The following is a 15,076-nucleotide window of genomic DNA, read 5'->3' as shown; positions in this document are numbered from 1 at the left end:
CCGCCCCCCGCTGCCCCCGGGCCCCACGCGCTGGCGCCCAGCCTGTCACCCACTTCCATTTGCCCGTACCCCTGGCCCCACCCGTCAGGCGCCACGGTATATAACCCCGGGACCCGCCCCGCCCCGCCCCGCCCTCTCGCCGCACCGATAGCCAATCCACGCACACCCTCTCCCGTCCCGCAAGCCTCGCTCGCCTCGCCTCGCCCTGATCCGATCCCCAAATCCCTCGCCGTCGACGCCCCGAATCTCAGCTCCGGTGAGGCCGACCCATTAGCAGGGCGTGACCTCGGCGCGCCCGCCCTCCCGCCCGCCGCTCCCTCCTCTCCGCCCGCCGTCGTCCCCGGTCGCCGGAACCCGACAAGTTGGATATCTAGGAGGCACCGCAGCGTTGCGGCGCCCACCGCGCGGACACCATGTCTGCGGCGCCAGCCGCGTACCCCACCACCAGCCTCCGCGCCGTCGCGTCCGGGAACTCCTTCTTCCCCTGCTCGCACCGCCTCAAGCTCTCCTCCTCGCATCGTTTTAGTAGTAGTAGTATTGGTAATCGTAGTAATTGCCTCTGACGTTTGCCTCCCCCTCGTCGCCCACGACCTTCGGTTCGATCTGCTCCTTGTGCTCGTCCTGAGGATTGTCTGGTTGTGAGGGCTAGGTGCTACATCTCTGCCTTTTGCGTTTGCGCGAGTTTGGTGTCTGTGTCTGTGTTCGATCACCAGGTCCGATCCAGAGCGATTTGGCCTGTTGGAGGTGGTGATTGCTGTCTCTCCGAGGAAAGAGGTATGGGAAATTTGCCTGGTCATTTTTTCTAGTATACTCCTATGTGAAAATATGCCAGTTTACTCTTCTGGTGGAATTGCAAATGCAATGAAATTGTGGTCATAGTATTAACGATGGAATTATGATTCTTTCGAATATTTATTGTCTTATGCAGTTATACCTGTTAATATATGTCATGAAGTGAATGCCCTTGAGGATTTAAACATTTTAGTTGCTTGATAAAATACTACTCGCCTGAACCATAGTATTAATTGTCGCTGATTTAGTGCAACAAATAATATTTGGTTTACCTATTTTACTAGAAATGTTGCCTTAGATCTAATGAACTTAAATATGAGCAATATATGTGCACCTATTTCTATCATATGGTCTTGTTAACTTTTATCTAGTAATCTAGGGTGTGGTCCTTAAGAAATCCTTCACTTGTTCTATTCTAATTTTGTTTTTCCCTGCTAAGCAGGAAGTTCTCTTCTGAACTTCGGATCTAGCTTGTGGATGGGCGGACCTTTGGTAGACTGCAGTGCTGAAGGTGTGAGCAGCAGCTCATGTCTCAGCCGCAGCACCTGCGGAAAAGCAGGTTTTGAGCACAGCTCTTGTGCTCTCCCTGAAGATGAAAAGTTTGAAGCTGGAATAGCATGTGTGAAAGATGATTTGGTTGTCAAGGAAATCAGTTTGGCTCTTGCTGAGGTGATGCGTGTCTATGATGACAATGATGATGAAGAGACAGATCTGAGTGAAGACTCTGACGAAAATGGGGATTCACTTTCTGTAGAATCAGATTCGGCTGATGATTTGGTTGTTATTGACACTGAACTGGTCACATCGTCAGCCTTCACTGCCGGGAATGCGTCTGAATCATCAACTGGAAATTCAGAGAATGGAAATTTCTCAACCAATGTAAGTATTTGATTGCAGTACACGCATGGACTCTTCCTTATCTGTCTTATCTTGCTATATCGTCAGAGTGTTTGTTTTGTTATCTTTGTACCAAAATATTTGTCAGTAAGCCAGCTCTCCATGTAAAAATGTGCTAGAAATGTTGGACGCTTCATTTTTCATATATCAACTCTTGTTTCTTATAACAAATTATTACTTGCCATTTAGGATTTTGGGTAGCTAAATATTATTCCGCTCTTATGCGTCACTGCTCCTTTTTCTACCTGTTAGGAGGTATCATAGCTTGCCTTTGTTTTGGTAAATTGATTGTGTTGATACCAGTTGTGAAGTCATCTTCGATATTTGTTTGAATTGATCTGAGAATGCTGTCCATTCTTTTCCCTTGTTTCTTCGTATCTTCTTCTTTCATTATTACCCAACTGCTGATCTGAATTCTGAAAACGAGTATGACCTCATCGAGCTATTGCTTATCTGAATATAAGTAATTTTGCTTGTGAAATGTTCTATTCTCTACTTGGCTGACCATATAGTGATTTGTAATAACATATACTCTACATGCAGGGGACTCAACTGTTGGTTTCTGCTATGAAAGGAAGCCGTGCAAAGCGGGGAATTGTGACAAAGTTGAGTGTTTCATGGGCCCCTGACGTATATGATCCTCCTGTTACTTCTGACTCACACACAGTGAAGCCGCACCAGAGAAGTTCAAGGAAGAGCCACTACAAATACAAGCCCCCAAAGGGCAGCAGCAGCAGCAGCAGCAGCCGCACTAGCAGTGGCAGCAAAAAGGACAAGAAGCATTCTCACCACAGCAGCAGCAGCAGCAAAAGAGATAAGAAACCTTCCCATCGCAGTAGCAATGGTGGCAGCAGCAGAATTGACACTAGTGATCCTCAACATCGGAAGGCATATGGCAGCATCACTAGCAGCAGAACTGACACTAGTGTTCCTGAATATCATAAGTTATCACCGTGGCAGCCACCGGCTAGTGCCGCAGTGGAAGAAGCCATACCTACCGTACCTGTACTGAAGGCCATGGAACAGATCAAACGTAGCTCCAGCTGCTGCAAGGAGCCGCCGATAAGCATGAAGGCCATGGAACAGATCAAGCGTAGCTCCAGCTGCTGCAAGGAGCCGCCGATAAGCATGCTATCACGCCAATTCGTGGCTGCCAAGTACAAAGGGATGTTTTCTTTCTTGAGTCAGAACCAACTTGCTTCTTGAGCATATCGCAGAGACTCCTGCGCTTTTCACAGGCGTTCCTCTGGTTATCAGCAAGGCTTTCATGTTGGATGGCGTTTGATCTATGAACTTTTGTTTGGACATCAGTGGACACGGTTTTGAAAATTCTTTGGTTGACGTATGCATGACCTTGAGATTATTAACTGTCTTTTCTTATTATTAAAATAAAAACTGTTTTGCTCATTTATTTATGTAATATATAAGCATGTTATGTGTGTAATTTGTGTAATAAGTATGTTATGCGTGTGCATTCTGTTTTCTGTTTTGAGTTTGGGCATTATTACATCAGTTAAGCTGATTCCTTCATGCCCCGCCAAAAAAAAACTGATTCCTTCATGGATCAGGTAATGGCTGAAGTAAAGTAACACATGGAGGGATGTAACCAATGGTAACAATGTATCTGTGGATGTAACCACTTCCCCAGTGTAAAATGAAATACACAACATTTCAGTAATCTTAGCTGCGGTTCTCGTCTGCTCTTGCTGCGCCAAGCTGCCATCTCTGACTGTCTCCATCGACACGAAGAGCTCAATCGTGCCGTCAAAGCCAAGTAATAAGGTTACGAACCTACGATCGTTGCTTCCACTTCCGGTCAACCGCCGGCACGAGAGCTTTGGACCACGACATGTTCCTCCGCCACCTTTGCCTGGCAAACACGACAGACCACGACATGTTCCTCAGCCACCTTTGCCTGGCAAACACGACATGTTTCAGTATGCCGACCTGGGGTAGCCTGAACAAGCCCGCTCTTGCACAGTGTTGGACCTTTGGGACCCTGTTGCCTGCTGGGGCTGGAAGCACACCATGTGGAGGGTGTGGGACTGAGCATCACGGTGCCCCTGAAGTGGCCATATTGGCATAAAGAAACAAGTAAACATTAATCAATCTTTTAGGTGCATGTGCATCCAATTATAGTTCCAAATTTGACTTATAAATGGTGTAATGAGTAACGCAACCGGCCTTTATTAACGCAATGGACAGAGACATTTAAACAAGCCATGACAGCAATGCCGTCGCCTTCTCTTTCTCTTTTAGGTTGATACAACATCCAGTCTATCACTAATGTAGCTTGTTTTCTAGTTAGATAATACAATGCACTAGCACTGGAGATACAGACAACGGGACGCAACATCGAATTCTGGTAAGAAGAAGAGTACCTCGACGAATGTAAAAAATGTTCAGTAATAATGGAACCCCCGTAATCTGCACAAGTCCCTTCCATCACTCATGGAATAATTTTCCTTTCAAGGCATCACATCTCCAGGGCCTTGTATGATCAGATATATGTAATGAGTGATGGTTCACACCCTGAAACCAAGGAGATAAGATTGGTGCTGAGGGAGCTGATCGGGTGCTACGGTCTGGCCGCAAGCCTGATGTTGGTGAAGAGGAGATGGTGAGCATAGTGAAAGAACTTGAGATTTTGCCTGGATCGCGATGATGTGGCAAAAATAATAAGTAAACAAGTAAACATTAACTAAACATTTAAATTGGCCAACATGTATAGATGGTGTAATGAGCAACGCAACCAATCTTTGATAATGCATGGACAGAGACATTTAAAAAAAGCTATGACAGCAATGCAGTCGCCATCTCTCTCTCTTTTAGGTTGATACAACATGCACGCTATCACTAATGTAGCTTGTTTTCTGGTTAGATAACGCTAGGCATTCACACTGGAGATACAAACGACAGGACAAAACATCGAATTCTGGTAAGAAAAAAGAAATACCTCGATGATGTAAAATTTATTTCAGTAACATTGGAACCCCCATGATCTGCACAAGTCCCTTTCATCAATTCTCGAACAATTTTCCTTTTAAGGCATCACATCTCCCGGGCTTTGGATAATCAGATATAAGTGATTCAATGCGTTACGCAATCACCAAAAGTCGTTGCAAGAACAACTTCCTCCAATAAATCTATGGAAACGAACACGGTCCCTGACAATGATTTCTCGGCCATATGATTTACTTATTATTTTTGCCACTTCATGGCAATCCGGACAAAATCTCAAGTTCTTTACCACCCGAATGACATGAGGTGCTTTTGTCTTCAGCAACCCATATGCGATGGCTAACCTTTCACTATGCTCACAAAGTGCAATTTCTTTTTCCTCTTCACCAACATCATGTAGAACGGCCGCAGTCCAAGGCTTATGGCCAGATCGTAGAACCCGGTCAGCTATTTCCCTCAATACCACTCTTATCTCCTTGATTTCAGGGTGTGAACCATCACTCACCACAAATTTGTGCAGATAGCCATTTATTTCAATTGAACTACAGCCAGCAACGACAGTAACATTGTTGTCCTTCATCTTTTTCCTCATATACCTCACTCTGTCCCACTGGGAGTTCAACGCATACAAATTGGAGAGGAGAACATAGTTCTCTGGATTCTGAGGTTCCAACTCAAAGAGCTTTTTAGAAGCCAATCCTACTATATCAGTTCTGTTCGAGCTTTTACTCGCCACAAGAAGATTCCTCCAAATTACTGAATTTGGTAAGATGGGCATGCTTGTAACAAATGAATAAGCTTCATCCAAAAGGCCAGAACGGCAGAGAAGGTCAACCATGCAACCATAGTTCTCCATTGAAGCTTTAATTCCCATTTCTTGCATAGTAGACCAATATCGCCGCCCATCATCAACTAACCCATTGTGAGCACAGGCTGACAACACACCTATAAAGGTGACGTTATTGGGTCTAATCTGAAATATAAACATGAGAATTTAGGAAATAGCTATTATAATCATTTGCAAAGACTGAGTGCTATGATGATTTCTTGCGAAATGAAGTTGAGCATGCAAGCTGATAAGTAGAGAAGGATTGTGGCATTCTTCCCTAAAAGGTGCACATCCATCGATCCCCTCATCTAGTGTAGTGCTCTGTTCAGAGACCAAGGAAGCTATTAGTTTAAGTTCAGAGTTCCTGTACAGAGCAGCAGCCTAGGGATAAGCAGGAATTCAGGTTAGCTTTTCTGTTTTCCGAATCGTACCCACCTGAGAGTCCTAGTCTCGAAAGTGCGCCTTGGCCATCCAGCCTTATCGAAGAATTGATTCAAAAGTTGTGAGCCGATAGAAGGGAGAGATAGCAAGTTTCAGAAAGGAAATATTCCAATGGTTAGATTACCTCCATCTCAGTCAACGATGGGGATTTGTGAAGGTATCAAACTTAAGCTATCTATAAAATGACAATTTTCGATGTAGCTTCACGTCTACCTATACCCGAACTAGTGACAGTACCAAATGGTCAATGCCTACCTCAAAGGTTTGGATCTATAGAGTTATGAATTGCCTACAGTGAGTGTTCCTTCTGCCCCAATGGTCTACCAAAATGGAAATGCCTTCCATAAGATGATGAAATCGTTTTTCTACCTTCTGCCTTTGAGGTTCACCTTCTCTTCCAGCATTCTTTAAACCTGACAATCAAACTATTGCATATGAAGGACAAGTCAAAAGTAGATTCATTCCATCGTCAAAACTGGACCAGTAAACAATTGAATCGAAGGTCAAGTATTGGGAAAGGTACAAGGTGTTTTGGCCACCCCACAATTTAAGAGAAGAGTACCGACTGGATCAAGAAGAAAATCCCTATCCCAATCTTTTTATCCAACTTGAATGATTAAAGTGAAAGTGGTGGCATCGTATTTACTCTAAAGGGTAAGTTGTGTTGAAGCCAATCAAAGGCCGAACTGCAGTTGCCCTTTCATTCACCTAGAATTTTGGCTTGCTCTTAGGGTGGACCACATCAGAGGTATTGGAACTACGTTTCGTGTATCCTATTTTCTTAGGAAATACTACGATCCAGTAGCTATAAATAGAAAGCAGAACCTCCTAATGTCTATACATAGAAAGGAGTCCCAGGACCGGTTCATAGACTGTGCTAACTCCATGCGTAGCGTAGGAGATAGATGGAGGAAAAGGCGTCACAGGAAGGAATGATCCAATACATCCAGATAGCCAAGAAAAGGCACTTCTCTCGATCGGTCTCTGCCCTCCCATACCTCCTAGAACAACAGTAGTTTGCTTCTTTTCGTTCAATTGTACCTGGCCCAAGTGCTTATCTATTTAGTACTTTCAAGTACCACACAACAACTTTCGAGTAAGCAAGCAATTTGACATTATGATCTCCGAGAAGAGGATTCGTATTATAGTAGGTTTGTTTTCCATTTCCAGGTCCCATCCTTTTTTCCGAGAAAATCTTTTTTCATTTTCCCATCGGCCTAGAATTGCCTTTCCTTCTCCTTTTGATTTTTGTATTATTATGACTTTGGTTTCTTACTCGAAAGTTGTTTTCCGAAAATCAAAAGGAGAAGGAAAGGCAATTCTAGGCCGATGGGAAAATGAAAATAGAATTTTCCAAAAAAAGGATGGAACCTGGAAATGGAAAACAAACCTACTATAATACAAATCCTCTTCTCGGGGATCATAATGTCAAGTTGCTTTCTTACTCGAAAGCTGTTGTGCGGTACTCAGAAGTACTAAATAGATAGGCGCTTGGGCCAGGTACAATTGAACGAAAAAAGCAAACTACTGTTGTTTTAGGAGGTATGGGAGGGTAGAGACGAATCGAGAGAAGTGTTTTTTCTTGGCTATCCGGATTTATTGGATCATTCCTTCCTGTGATGCCTTTTCCTTCATCCATCTCCTATGCTACGCATGGAGTTAGCACAGTCGATGACTCGGTCCTGGGACTACTTCTATGTATAGACATTAGGAGGTTCTGCTTCCTATTTATAGCTACTGGATCATAGTATTTCCTAAGAAAAAAGGATATACGAAACGTAGTTCCAATACCTCTGATGTAGTCCACCCTAAGAGCAAGCCAAAATTCTAGGTGAATGAAAGAGCAAGTGCAGTTCAGCCTTTGATTGATTTCAACACAACTTACCCTTTAGAGTAATGCGATGCCACTACTTTCACTTTAATCATTCAAGTTGGATAAAAAGATAGGAACATGGATTTTCTTCTTGATCCAATCGGTACTCTTCTCTTGAATTTAGGGTGGCCAAAACACCTTGTACCTTTCCCAATACTTGACCTTCGATCCAATTGTTTACTGGTCTAATTTTGACGATGCAATGAATCTACTTTTGACTTGTCCTCCATATGCAATAGTAGTTAATTTGTCAGGTTTCAAGAATGTTGGAAGAGAAGGGAAACATCAAAGGCAAAAGGTAGAAAAACGATTTCATCATCTTATGGAAGGCATTTCCGTTTTGGTAGATCATTGGGGCAGAAGGAACACTCACCGTAGGTAATTCGTAACTCCATAGATGCAAATCTTTGAGGTAGGCATTGACCATTTGGTACTATCACTAGTTCGGCATACTATAGAAACCCTTTGGTATAGGTAGACGTGAAACTACATCAAAAATTGTCATCTATATAAGTTTGATACCTTTACAAATCCCCATTGTTGACCAGGATGGAGGTAATCTAACCATTGGAATATTTCCTTTCTGAAACCTACTATCTTTCCCCTTCTATCGGCTCACAACTTTTGGATCAATTCTTCGATAAGGCTGGATGGCCAAGGCGCCCTTTCGAGACTAGGACTCTCAGGTGGGTAAGATTCGGAAAACAGAAAAGCAAACCTGAATTCCTGCTTATACCTAGGCTGCTGCTCTGTACTGCCTTCCCTCAAGTCAGTATCTTCTTCCATCATGAAAGTCGGTAAGCAATCTAGTCTACAACAGGGAAATCAGGAACTCATACTAACAGCATCCTTGGTCTCTGAACAGAGCACTACACTAGATGAGGGAATTGATGGATGTGCACCTTTTAGGGGAAGAATGACGCAACCTTGGAAAGTATCTTGTATAGAATCGATGGACGGACCCCTATTATGAACCAAGCTTTATGTGGAACAATTTTACAGTCTTGGAAAATATCTTGTATAGAATTACTTAAGCGCAGTCATCATCAAGAGTCATGAGTCAAGTTTACGGTACCACATTACAAATCCGAAGCTAAACAAAAATGAACTGTCAGTGCATTTTTTCCGTGCAGATTAATGCATATGATCAGGTTATCACCAAAAGTGGACCAGGTAAACAGAACTATAAACACATCAGTGCAACATTTACCTTAAGCTGGAGCATTCTTGAGAAAAGGCCCAACGCATCCTCTGCAAGCCCATGCATCGCCAGTCCAACTATCATTGCACTCCATGCCTTGGTATCCCTCTCCACCATCGCATCAAATACCAACCTTGCCCGCTCTATCAAACCGCACTTTGCATACATGTCAATCAACGCGGTGCTCAGCTCAAGATCGACCATGATCCCCTTCCTATCTATAAAAGCATGCACCCACCTGCCCAAATCAAGAGCGCCCGCCTTGGCGCAAGCCGAGATTACGCTAACCATTGTGACCTCATCCGGGCTCACCCCAGCAGCCTGCATGTCCCGAAACAGGTCCAGCGCTTCGTTAACCATCCCCGCTCTGGAGTACCCGCCGATCATGGAGCTCCACGCGACCAGATTCTTGTCCTCGGCCATGCCATCAAACACGCTCCTGGCCAGCGCAACCTCCTCACACCTGGCATAGAGGTTAAGCAGTCCGGTCTGCACGTAGGGGCTCGGTTCCAGCCCCTGGCGGAAGGCCTGCGAGTGCAGCTGGCGGCCCTTGCCGAGAGCCGGCACGGCGGCGCACGCCTTGAGCGCGAACGCGACGGTGAAGCTGTTGGGGGACGGGGAGCCCGCGCGCAGCATGCGGCGGTAGAGCAGGAAGGCGTCCGTGGTGGGGTTGCTGGGGGTGGCGAGCGCACGGATGAGGGAGTTGTAGCAGAAGGCGGTCGGCTCGGGGATTTGGTCGAACAGGCTGCGCGCGTACGAGGCCGCCGCGGCGGTCGGGGCGGAGGCGGCGCAGGAGGCGAGCAGCTTGGAGAGCGCGAATGCGTAGGTGAGGCGCGGGAGGCGGAGCCTGAGAAGGCGCGCGTGGGCGCCGCGGAGCGCGCGGAGGCTGCGGCATTGGCGGACCAGCGACACGACGTGGGCTTCGAGGAGGTGGCGCGGGAGCGTGGCGGCCTCGGGCGGTTTGAGCTGGTGATGCATGCGGGGAAAAACGCTCGCCCGAAGAGCGAGCGGGGTTTCTCTTTTCTTCTCGCGACGCGGTGGCGCGGGTGCGCCGGCGTGGTGGGCTTGTGCTGATAGACTGTGCCGGCGGTTGATCACATGGTGTGGTTGGTCCGGGTCACGTGCAATGTGAGAGCCGGGCACCCCGTATACTCCACTCAAAGGGCGGATGGCCCGGTCAATGACCACCGGTCAAAAAAACCCATCGAGACACCTGCGTCTTAAATGCTTGGATCGACTTTTGTATCCAACTCAAATATAGAACGGATACAAGAATGTCCAAACGCGTCCGTTATGTTAGACTCGACAGGCCTAACTCGCCATAAATTACATTGAATCCACCCCTCGATATACCGGGTCCATTTGCTTTCTCCTCTCTTTTTCATCCTCCGGATTGGACATCTCGCAGCTCCGTCGCTACCCTTGCTCCGCAGCCGTTCCGAGCCGCCAGCACCGGCACAGTAGTCCTCTCTCCCGTACTTGCCGCCGGCCCGGACGCCACCGCGAGAACTCTCGGGCTACCCCTTGAGCTCTATATGTTCAACACATTTTCCGATCAGGTTTTTTGTGATTTATTTATAGGGAAAACGATGAATTCCGATGCTTCTCGGACGAGGAGTACGGACCGATGGAGCTTGCTAAAATGATTGAAGATGAGTTCTTTGATTCGTCTGATTCGGACGAACAAGTGAACATGATCATGCTCATGAGCATGCAAAAGGAAATGGACCGGCAAGTGGAGCATATTCTTAACTTCAAGGGCTCAATCAAAGGGAGAAAAGTGATCAATCGGGATATGGTCTGCCATCCGCCCGCTATATAAACTCTAGGCCCGACAATAGCCGCATCCAACCTCCTTCGATACCTATCTCCTCTCAGCACCACGCCCCCCATGGCCTCCTCGAGCTCCAAAGCCCTCTAGGATAGCCTCTCGTCTGAGCAAAAGAAGGAGATTGTCGCCATTGCAACCGGCTAGCACGCTGACAGACGGACGAGCTCACCGGAGCCAGTGTTGCGGACGCCCCAATGGAAGAGGCGGCTGACGATGAGCTAGCGCCATCGTCCTCGTCGGCTGATGCAGGCATCACCATGGATGAGGCCTGTGCTCACTACACCGAGATCGTGTTGGAAGAGCAGCGGGCCGCGTTTCGGCAGGTGCAGGTCGACCAGGCCTACAACCTCCACCTCCTCGGCGAGCACCGGCGCGCGAAGGAGCAACTCGCTGATGTCTACTACGCAACCTTCTTCTTGTAGACTCGTGTTGGGCCTCCAAGCACAGAGTTTCATAGGATAGTAGCAAATTTCCCTCAAGTGGATGACCTAAGGTTTATCAATCCATGGGAGGCGTAGGATGAAGATGGTCTCTCTCAAACAACCCTGCAACCAAATAACAACGAGTCTCTTGTGTCCCCAACACACCCAATACAACGGTAAATTGTATGAGTGCACTAGTTCGGCGAAGAGACGGTGATACAAGTGTAATACGGATAGTAGATATAGGTATTTGTAATCTGAAAATATAAAAACAGCAAGGTAACTAGTAGTAAAAGTGAGTGAAAACGGTATTGCAATGCTTGAAAACAAGGCCTAGGGTTCATACTTTCACTAGTGCAAGTTCTCTCAACAATGATAACATAATTAAATCATATAACATACCTCAACGTGCAACAAAGAGTGACTCCAAAGTTCCTATCGCGGAGAACATAAGATGAAATTGTTTGTAGGGTAGGAAACCACCTCAAAGTGAAGGAAATATGCCCTAGAGGCAATAATAAAGTTGTTATTTATATTTCCTTATATCATGATAAATGTTTATTATTCATACTAGAATTGTATTGACCGGAAACTTAGTACATGTGTGAATACATAGACAAATAGAGTGTCACTAGTATGCCTCTACTTGACTAGCTCGTTAATCAAAGATGGTTAAGTTTCCTAGCCATAGACATGAGTTGTCATTTGATGAACGGGATCACATCATTAGAGAATGATGTGATTGACATGACCCATCCATTAGCTTAGCACTATGATCGTTTAGTTTATTGCTATTGCTTTCTTCATGACTTATACATGTTCCTATGACTATGAGATTATGCAGCTCCCGAATACCGGAGGAACACTTAGTGTGCTATCAAACGTCCCAACGTAACTGGGGGATTATAAAGATGCTCTACAGGTGTCTCCGATGGTGTTTGTTGAGTTGGCATAGATCGAGATTAGGATTTGTCACTCCTATTGTCGGAGAGGTATCTCTGGGCCCTCTCGGTAATGCACATCACTATAAGCCTTGCAAGCAATGTAACTAATGAGTTAGTTACGGGATGATGCATTACGGAACGAGTAAAGAGACTTGCCGGTAACGAGATTGAACTAGGTATAGTGATACCGACGATCGAATCTCGGGCAAGAACCTTACCGATGACAAAGGGAACAACGTATGTTGTTATGCGGTTTGACCGATAAAGATCTTCGTAGAATATGTGGGAGCCAATATGAGCATCCAGGTTCCGCTATTGGTTATTGACCAGAGATGAGTCTCGGTCATGTCTACATAGTACTCGAACCCGTAGGGTCCGCACGCTTAACGTTCGATGACGATCGGTATTATGAGTTTATGTGTTTTGATGTACCGAAAGTAGTTCGGAGTCCCGGATGAGATCACTGACATGATGAGGAGTCTCGAAATGGTCGAGACATAAAGATTGATATATTGGAAGACTATATTCGGACACCGGAATAGTTCCGAGGTGTATCGGGTATTTTCCGGAGTACCGGGGGGTTATTGGGCCTCATGGCCTATTTGTGGAAGAGAGGAGGCAGGCCAAGGTGTGGCTCGCGCCCCCTAGCCCAAAACGAATAGGACTAGGGGGCCGGGCCCCCCTTTCCTTCTCTCCTCCCTCTCCTTCCCCCTTCTCCTTGTTGGAATAGGAAAGGGGGCTGAATCCTACTTGGAGTAGGATTGCCCCCCATGGCGCGCCTCCTCCCCTTGGCCGGCCTCCTCCTCCCTCCCCCATTTATATACGTGGGAGGGGGCACCCAAAGACACACAAAAGTTTCTCTTAGCCGTGTGCGGTGCCCCCCTCCACAGAAACACACCTCGGTCATATCGTTGCAGTGCTTAGGCGAAGCCCTGTGCTGGTAACTTCATCATCACCGTCACCACGCCGTCCTGCTGACGAAACTCTCCCTCGGCCTCAGCTGGATCAAGAGTTCAAGGGACGTCACCGAGCTGTACATGTGCAGATCGCGGAGGTGCCATGCGTTCGGTACTTGATCGGTTGGATCACGAAGACGTTCGACTACATCAACCGCTTTACTTAACGCTCCCGCTTCTGGTCTACGAGGGTACGTGGACACACTCTCCCTGCTCGTTGTTATGCTTCTCCTAGATAGATCTTGCGTGATCGTAGGATTTTTTTTTAAATACTACGTTCCCCAACAGTGGTATCAGAGCCAGGTCTATGCGTAGATGTTATATGCACGAGTAGAAGACAAAGAGTTGTGGGCGATAATAGTCATACTGCTTACCAGCATGTCATACTTTGATTCCGCGGTATTGTTGGATGAAGCGGCCCGGACCGACATTACATGACCGCGTTCATGCGACTGGTTCTACCGCCGTGCTTTGCACACAGGTGGCTAGTGGGTGTCTGTTTCTCCAACTTTAGTTGAATCGAGTGTGGCTACGCCCGGTCCTTGTTGAAGGTTAAAACGGTGCACTTGACAAAAAATCGTTGTGGTTTTGATGCGTAGGTAAGAACGGTTCTTGCTAGAAGCCCGTAGCAGCCACGTAAAACTTGCAACAACAAAGTAGAGGACGTCTAATTTGTTTTTGCAGGGCTTGCTGTGATGTGATATGGTCAAGACGTGATGACATATAAATTGTTGTATGAGATGATCATGTTTTGTAGCAGTTATCGGCAACTGGCAGGAGCCATATGGTTGTCGCTTTATTGTATGAAATGCAATCGCCATGTAGTTGCTTTACTTTATCACTAAGCGGTAGCGATAGTCGTAGTAGCAATAGTTGGCGAGACGACAATGATGCTTCGATGGAGATCAAGGTGTCAAGCCGGTGACGATGGTGATCATGACGGTGCTTTGGAGATGGAGATCAAAGGCACAAGATGATGATGGCCATATCATATCACTTATATTGATTGCATGTGATGTTTATCCTTTATGCATCTTATTTTGCTTAGTACGGCGGTAGCATTATAAGATGATCTCTCACTAATTTTCAAGGTACAAGTGTTCTCCCTGAGTATGCACCGTTGCGACAGTTCGTCGTGCCGAGACACCACGTGATGATCGGGTGTGATAAGCTCTACGTTCACATACAACGGGTGCAAGCCAGTTTTGCACACGCAGAATACTCGGGTTAAACTTGACGAGCCTAGCGTATGCAGATATGGCCTCGAAACACTGAGACCGAAAGGTTGAGCGTGAATCATATAGTAGATATGATCAACATAGTGATGTTCATCATTGAAAACTACTCCATCTCACATGATGGTCGGACATGGTTTAGTTGATATGGATCACGTGATCACTTAGATGATTAGAGGGATATCTATCTAAGTGGGAGTTCTTAAGTAATATGATTAATTGAACTTTAATTTATCATGAACTTAGTACCTAATAGTATTTTGCATGTCTATGTTGTTCTAGATAAATGGCCCGTGCTGCTGTTCCATTGAATTTTAATGCGTTCCTAGAGAAAGCTAAGTTGAAAGATGATGGTAGGAACTACACGGACTGGGTCCGTAACTTGAGGATTATCCTCATTGCTGCACAGAAGAATTACCTCCTGGAAGCACCGCTAGGTGCCAAACCCGCTGCAGGAGCAACCCCAGATGTTATGAACGTCTGGCAGAGCAAGGCTGATGACTACTCGATAGTTCAGTGTGCCATGCTTTACGGCTTAGAACTGGGACTTCAACGACGTTTTAAACGTCATGGAGCATATGAGATGTTCCAGGAGTTGAAGTTAATATTTCAAGCAAATGCCCAGATTGAGAGATATGAAGTCTCCAATAAGTTCTACAGCTGCAAAATGGAGGAGAATAGTTCTATCAGTGAG

The 15,076-nt window shown here is 46.1% G+C and overlaps 2 protein-coding genes across 6 annotated transcripts; one reads left to right on the top strand and one right to left on the bottom strand.

The window, feature by feature from the left end:
- Positions 1–1,269: 1,269 nt before the first annotated feature.
- On the top strand, positions 1,270–3,133 carry LOC109756199 (uncharacterized). Its single transcript, XM_020315062.4, has 2 exons — positions 1,270–1,671; positions 2,233–3,133. Exons 1-2 carry the CDS (start codon positions 1,270–1,272, stop codon positions 2,893–2,895), a joined length of 1,065 nt encoding a protein of 354 aa, XP_020170651.1. The 3' UTR covers positions 2,896–3,133.
- Positions 3,010–10,126, bottom strand: LOC109756198 (pentatricopeptide repeat-containing protein At2g02980, chloroplastic). 5 transcript variants are annotated; one of them, XM_020315059.4, is made up of 4 exons: positions 9,004–10,126; positions 4,646–5,623; positions 4,071–4,340; positions 3,010–3,752 (listed from the first exon to the last, which is right to left on the bottom strand). In XM_020315059.4, exons 1-2 carry the CDS (start codon positions 9,970–9,972, stop codon positions 4,796–4,798), a joined length of 1,797 nt encoding a protein of 598 aa, XP_020170648.1. In that variant the 5' UTR covers positions 9,973–10,126; the 3' UTR covers positions 3,010–3,752; positions 4,071–4,340; positions 4,646–4,795. The 5 variants fall into 5 exon arrangements, with proteins under 5 accessions (XP_020170648.1, XP_020170650.1, XP_073366935.1 ...); XM_020315061.4 differs by having other exon boundaries at positions 4,071–4,221; XM_073510834.1 differs by lacking the exon at positions 3,010–3,752 and having other exon boundaries at positions 3,900–4,340.
- Between the last annotated feature and the right edge of the window lie 4,950 nt (positions 10,127–15,076).

The sequence above is a fragment of the Aegilops tauschii genome, chromosome 3, assembly GCF_002575655.3.
Source record: "Aegilops tauschii subsp. strangulata cultivar AL8/78 chromosome 3, Aet v6.0, whole genome shotgun sequence".
Lineage (NCBI taxonomy): Eukaryota > Viridiplantae > Streptophyta > Magnoliopsida > Poales > Poaceae > Aegilops > Aegilops tauschii.
This window is presented reverse-complemented; position numbering and strand designations above follow the sequence as displayed.

Excerpts from the sequence above, each read along its gene's own strand:
- LOC109756199 (XM_020315062.4), top strand. The coding sequence starts at position 1,270 with ATGGGCGGACCTTTGGTAGACTGCAGTGCTGAAGGTGTGAGCAGCAGC. Across the intron at positions 1,672-2,232 it reads ATGGAAATTTCTCAACCAAT|GGGACTCAACTGTTGGTTTC; the intron begins GTAAGTATTTGA and ends CTCTACATGCAG.
- LOC109756198 (XM_020315059.4), bottom strand. The coding sequence starts at position 9,972 with ATGCATCACCAGCTCAAACCGCCCGAGGCCGCCACGCTCCCGCGCCAC. Across the intron at positions 5,624-9,003 it reads CAAGAATGCTCCAGCTTAAG|ATTAGACCCAATAACGTCAC; the intron begins GTAAATGTTGCA and ends TTTATATTTCAG.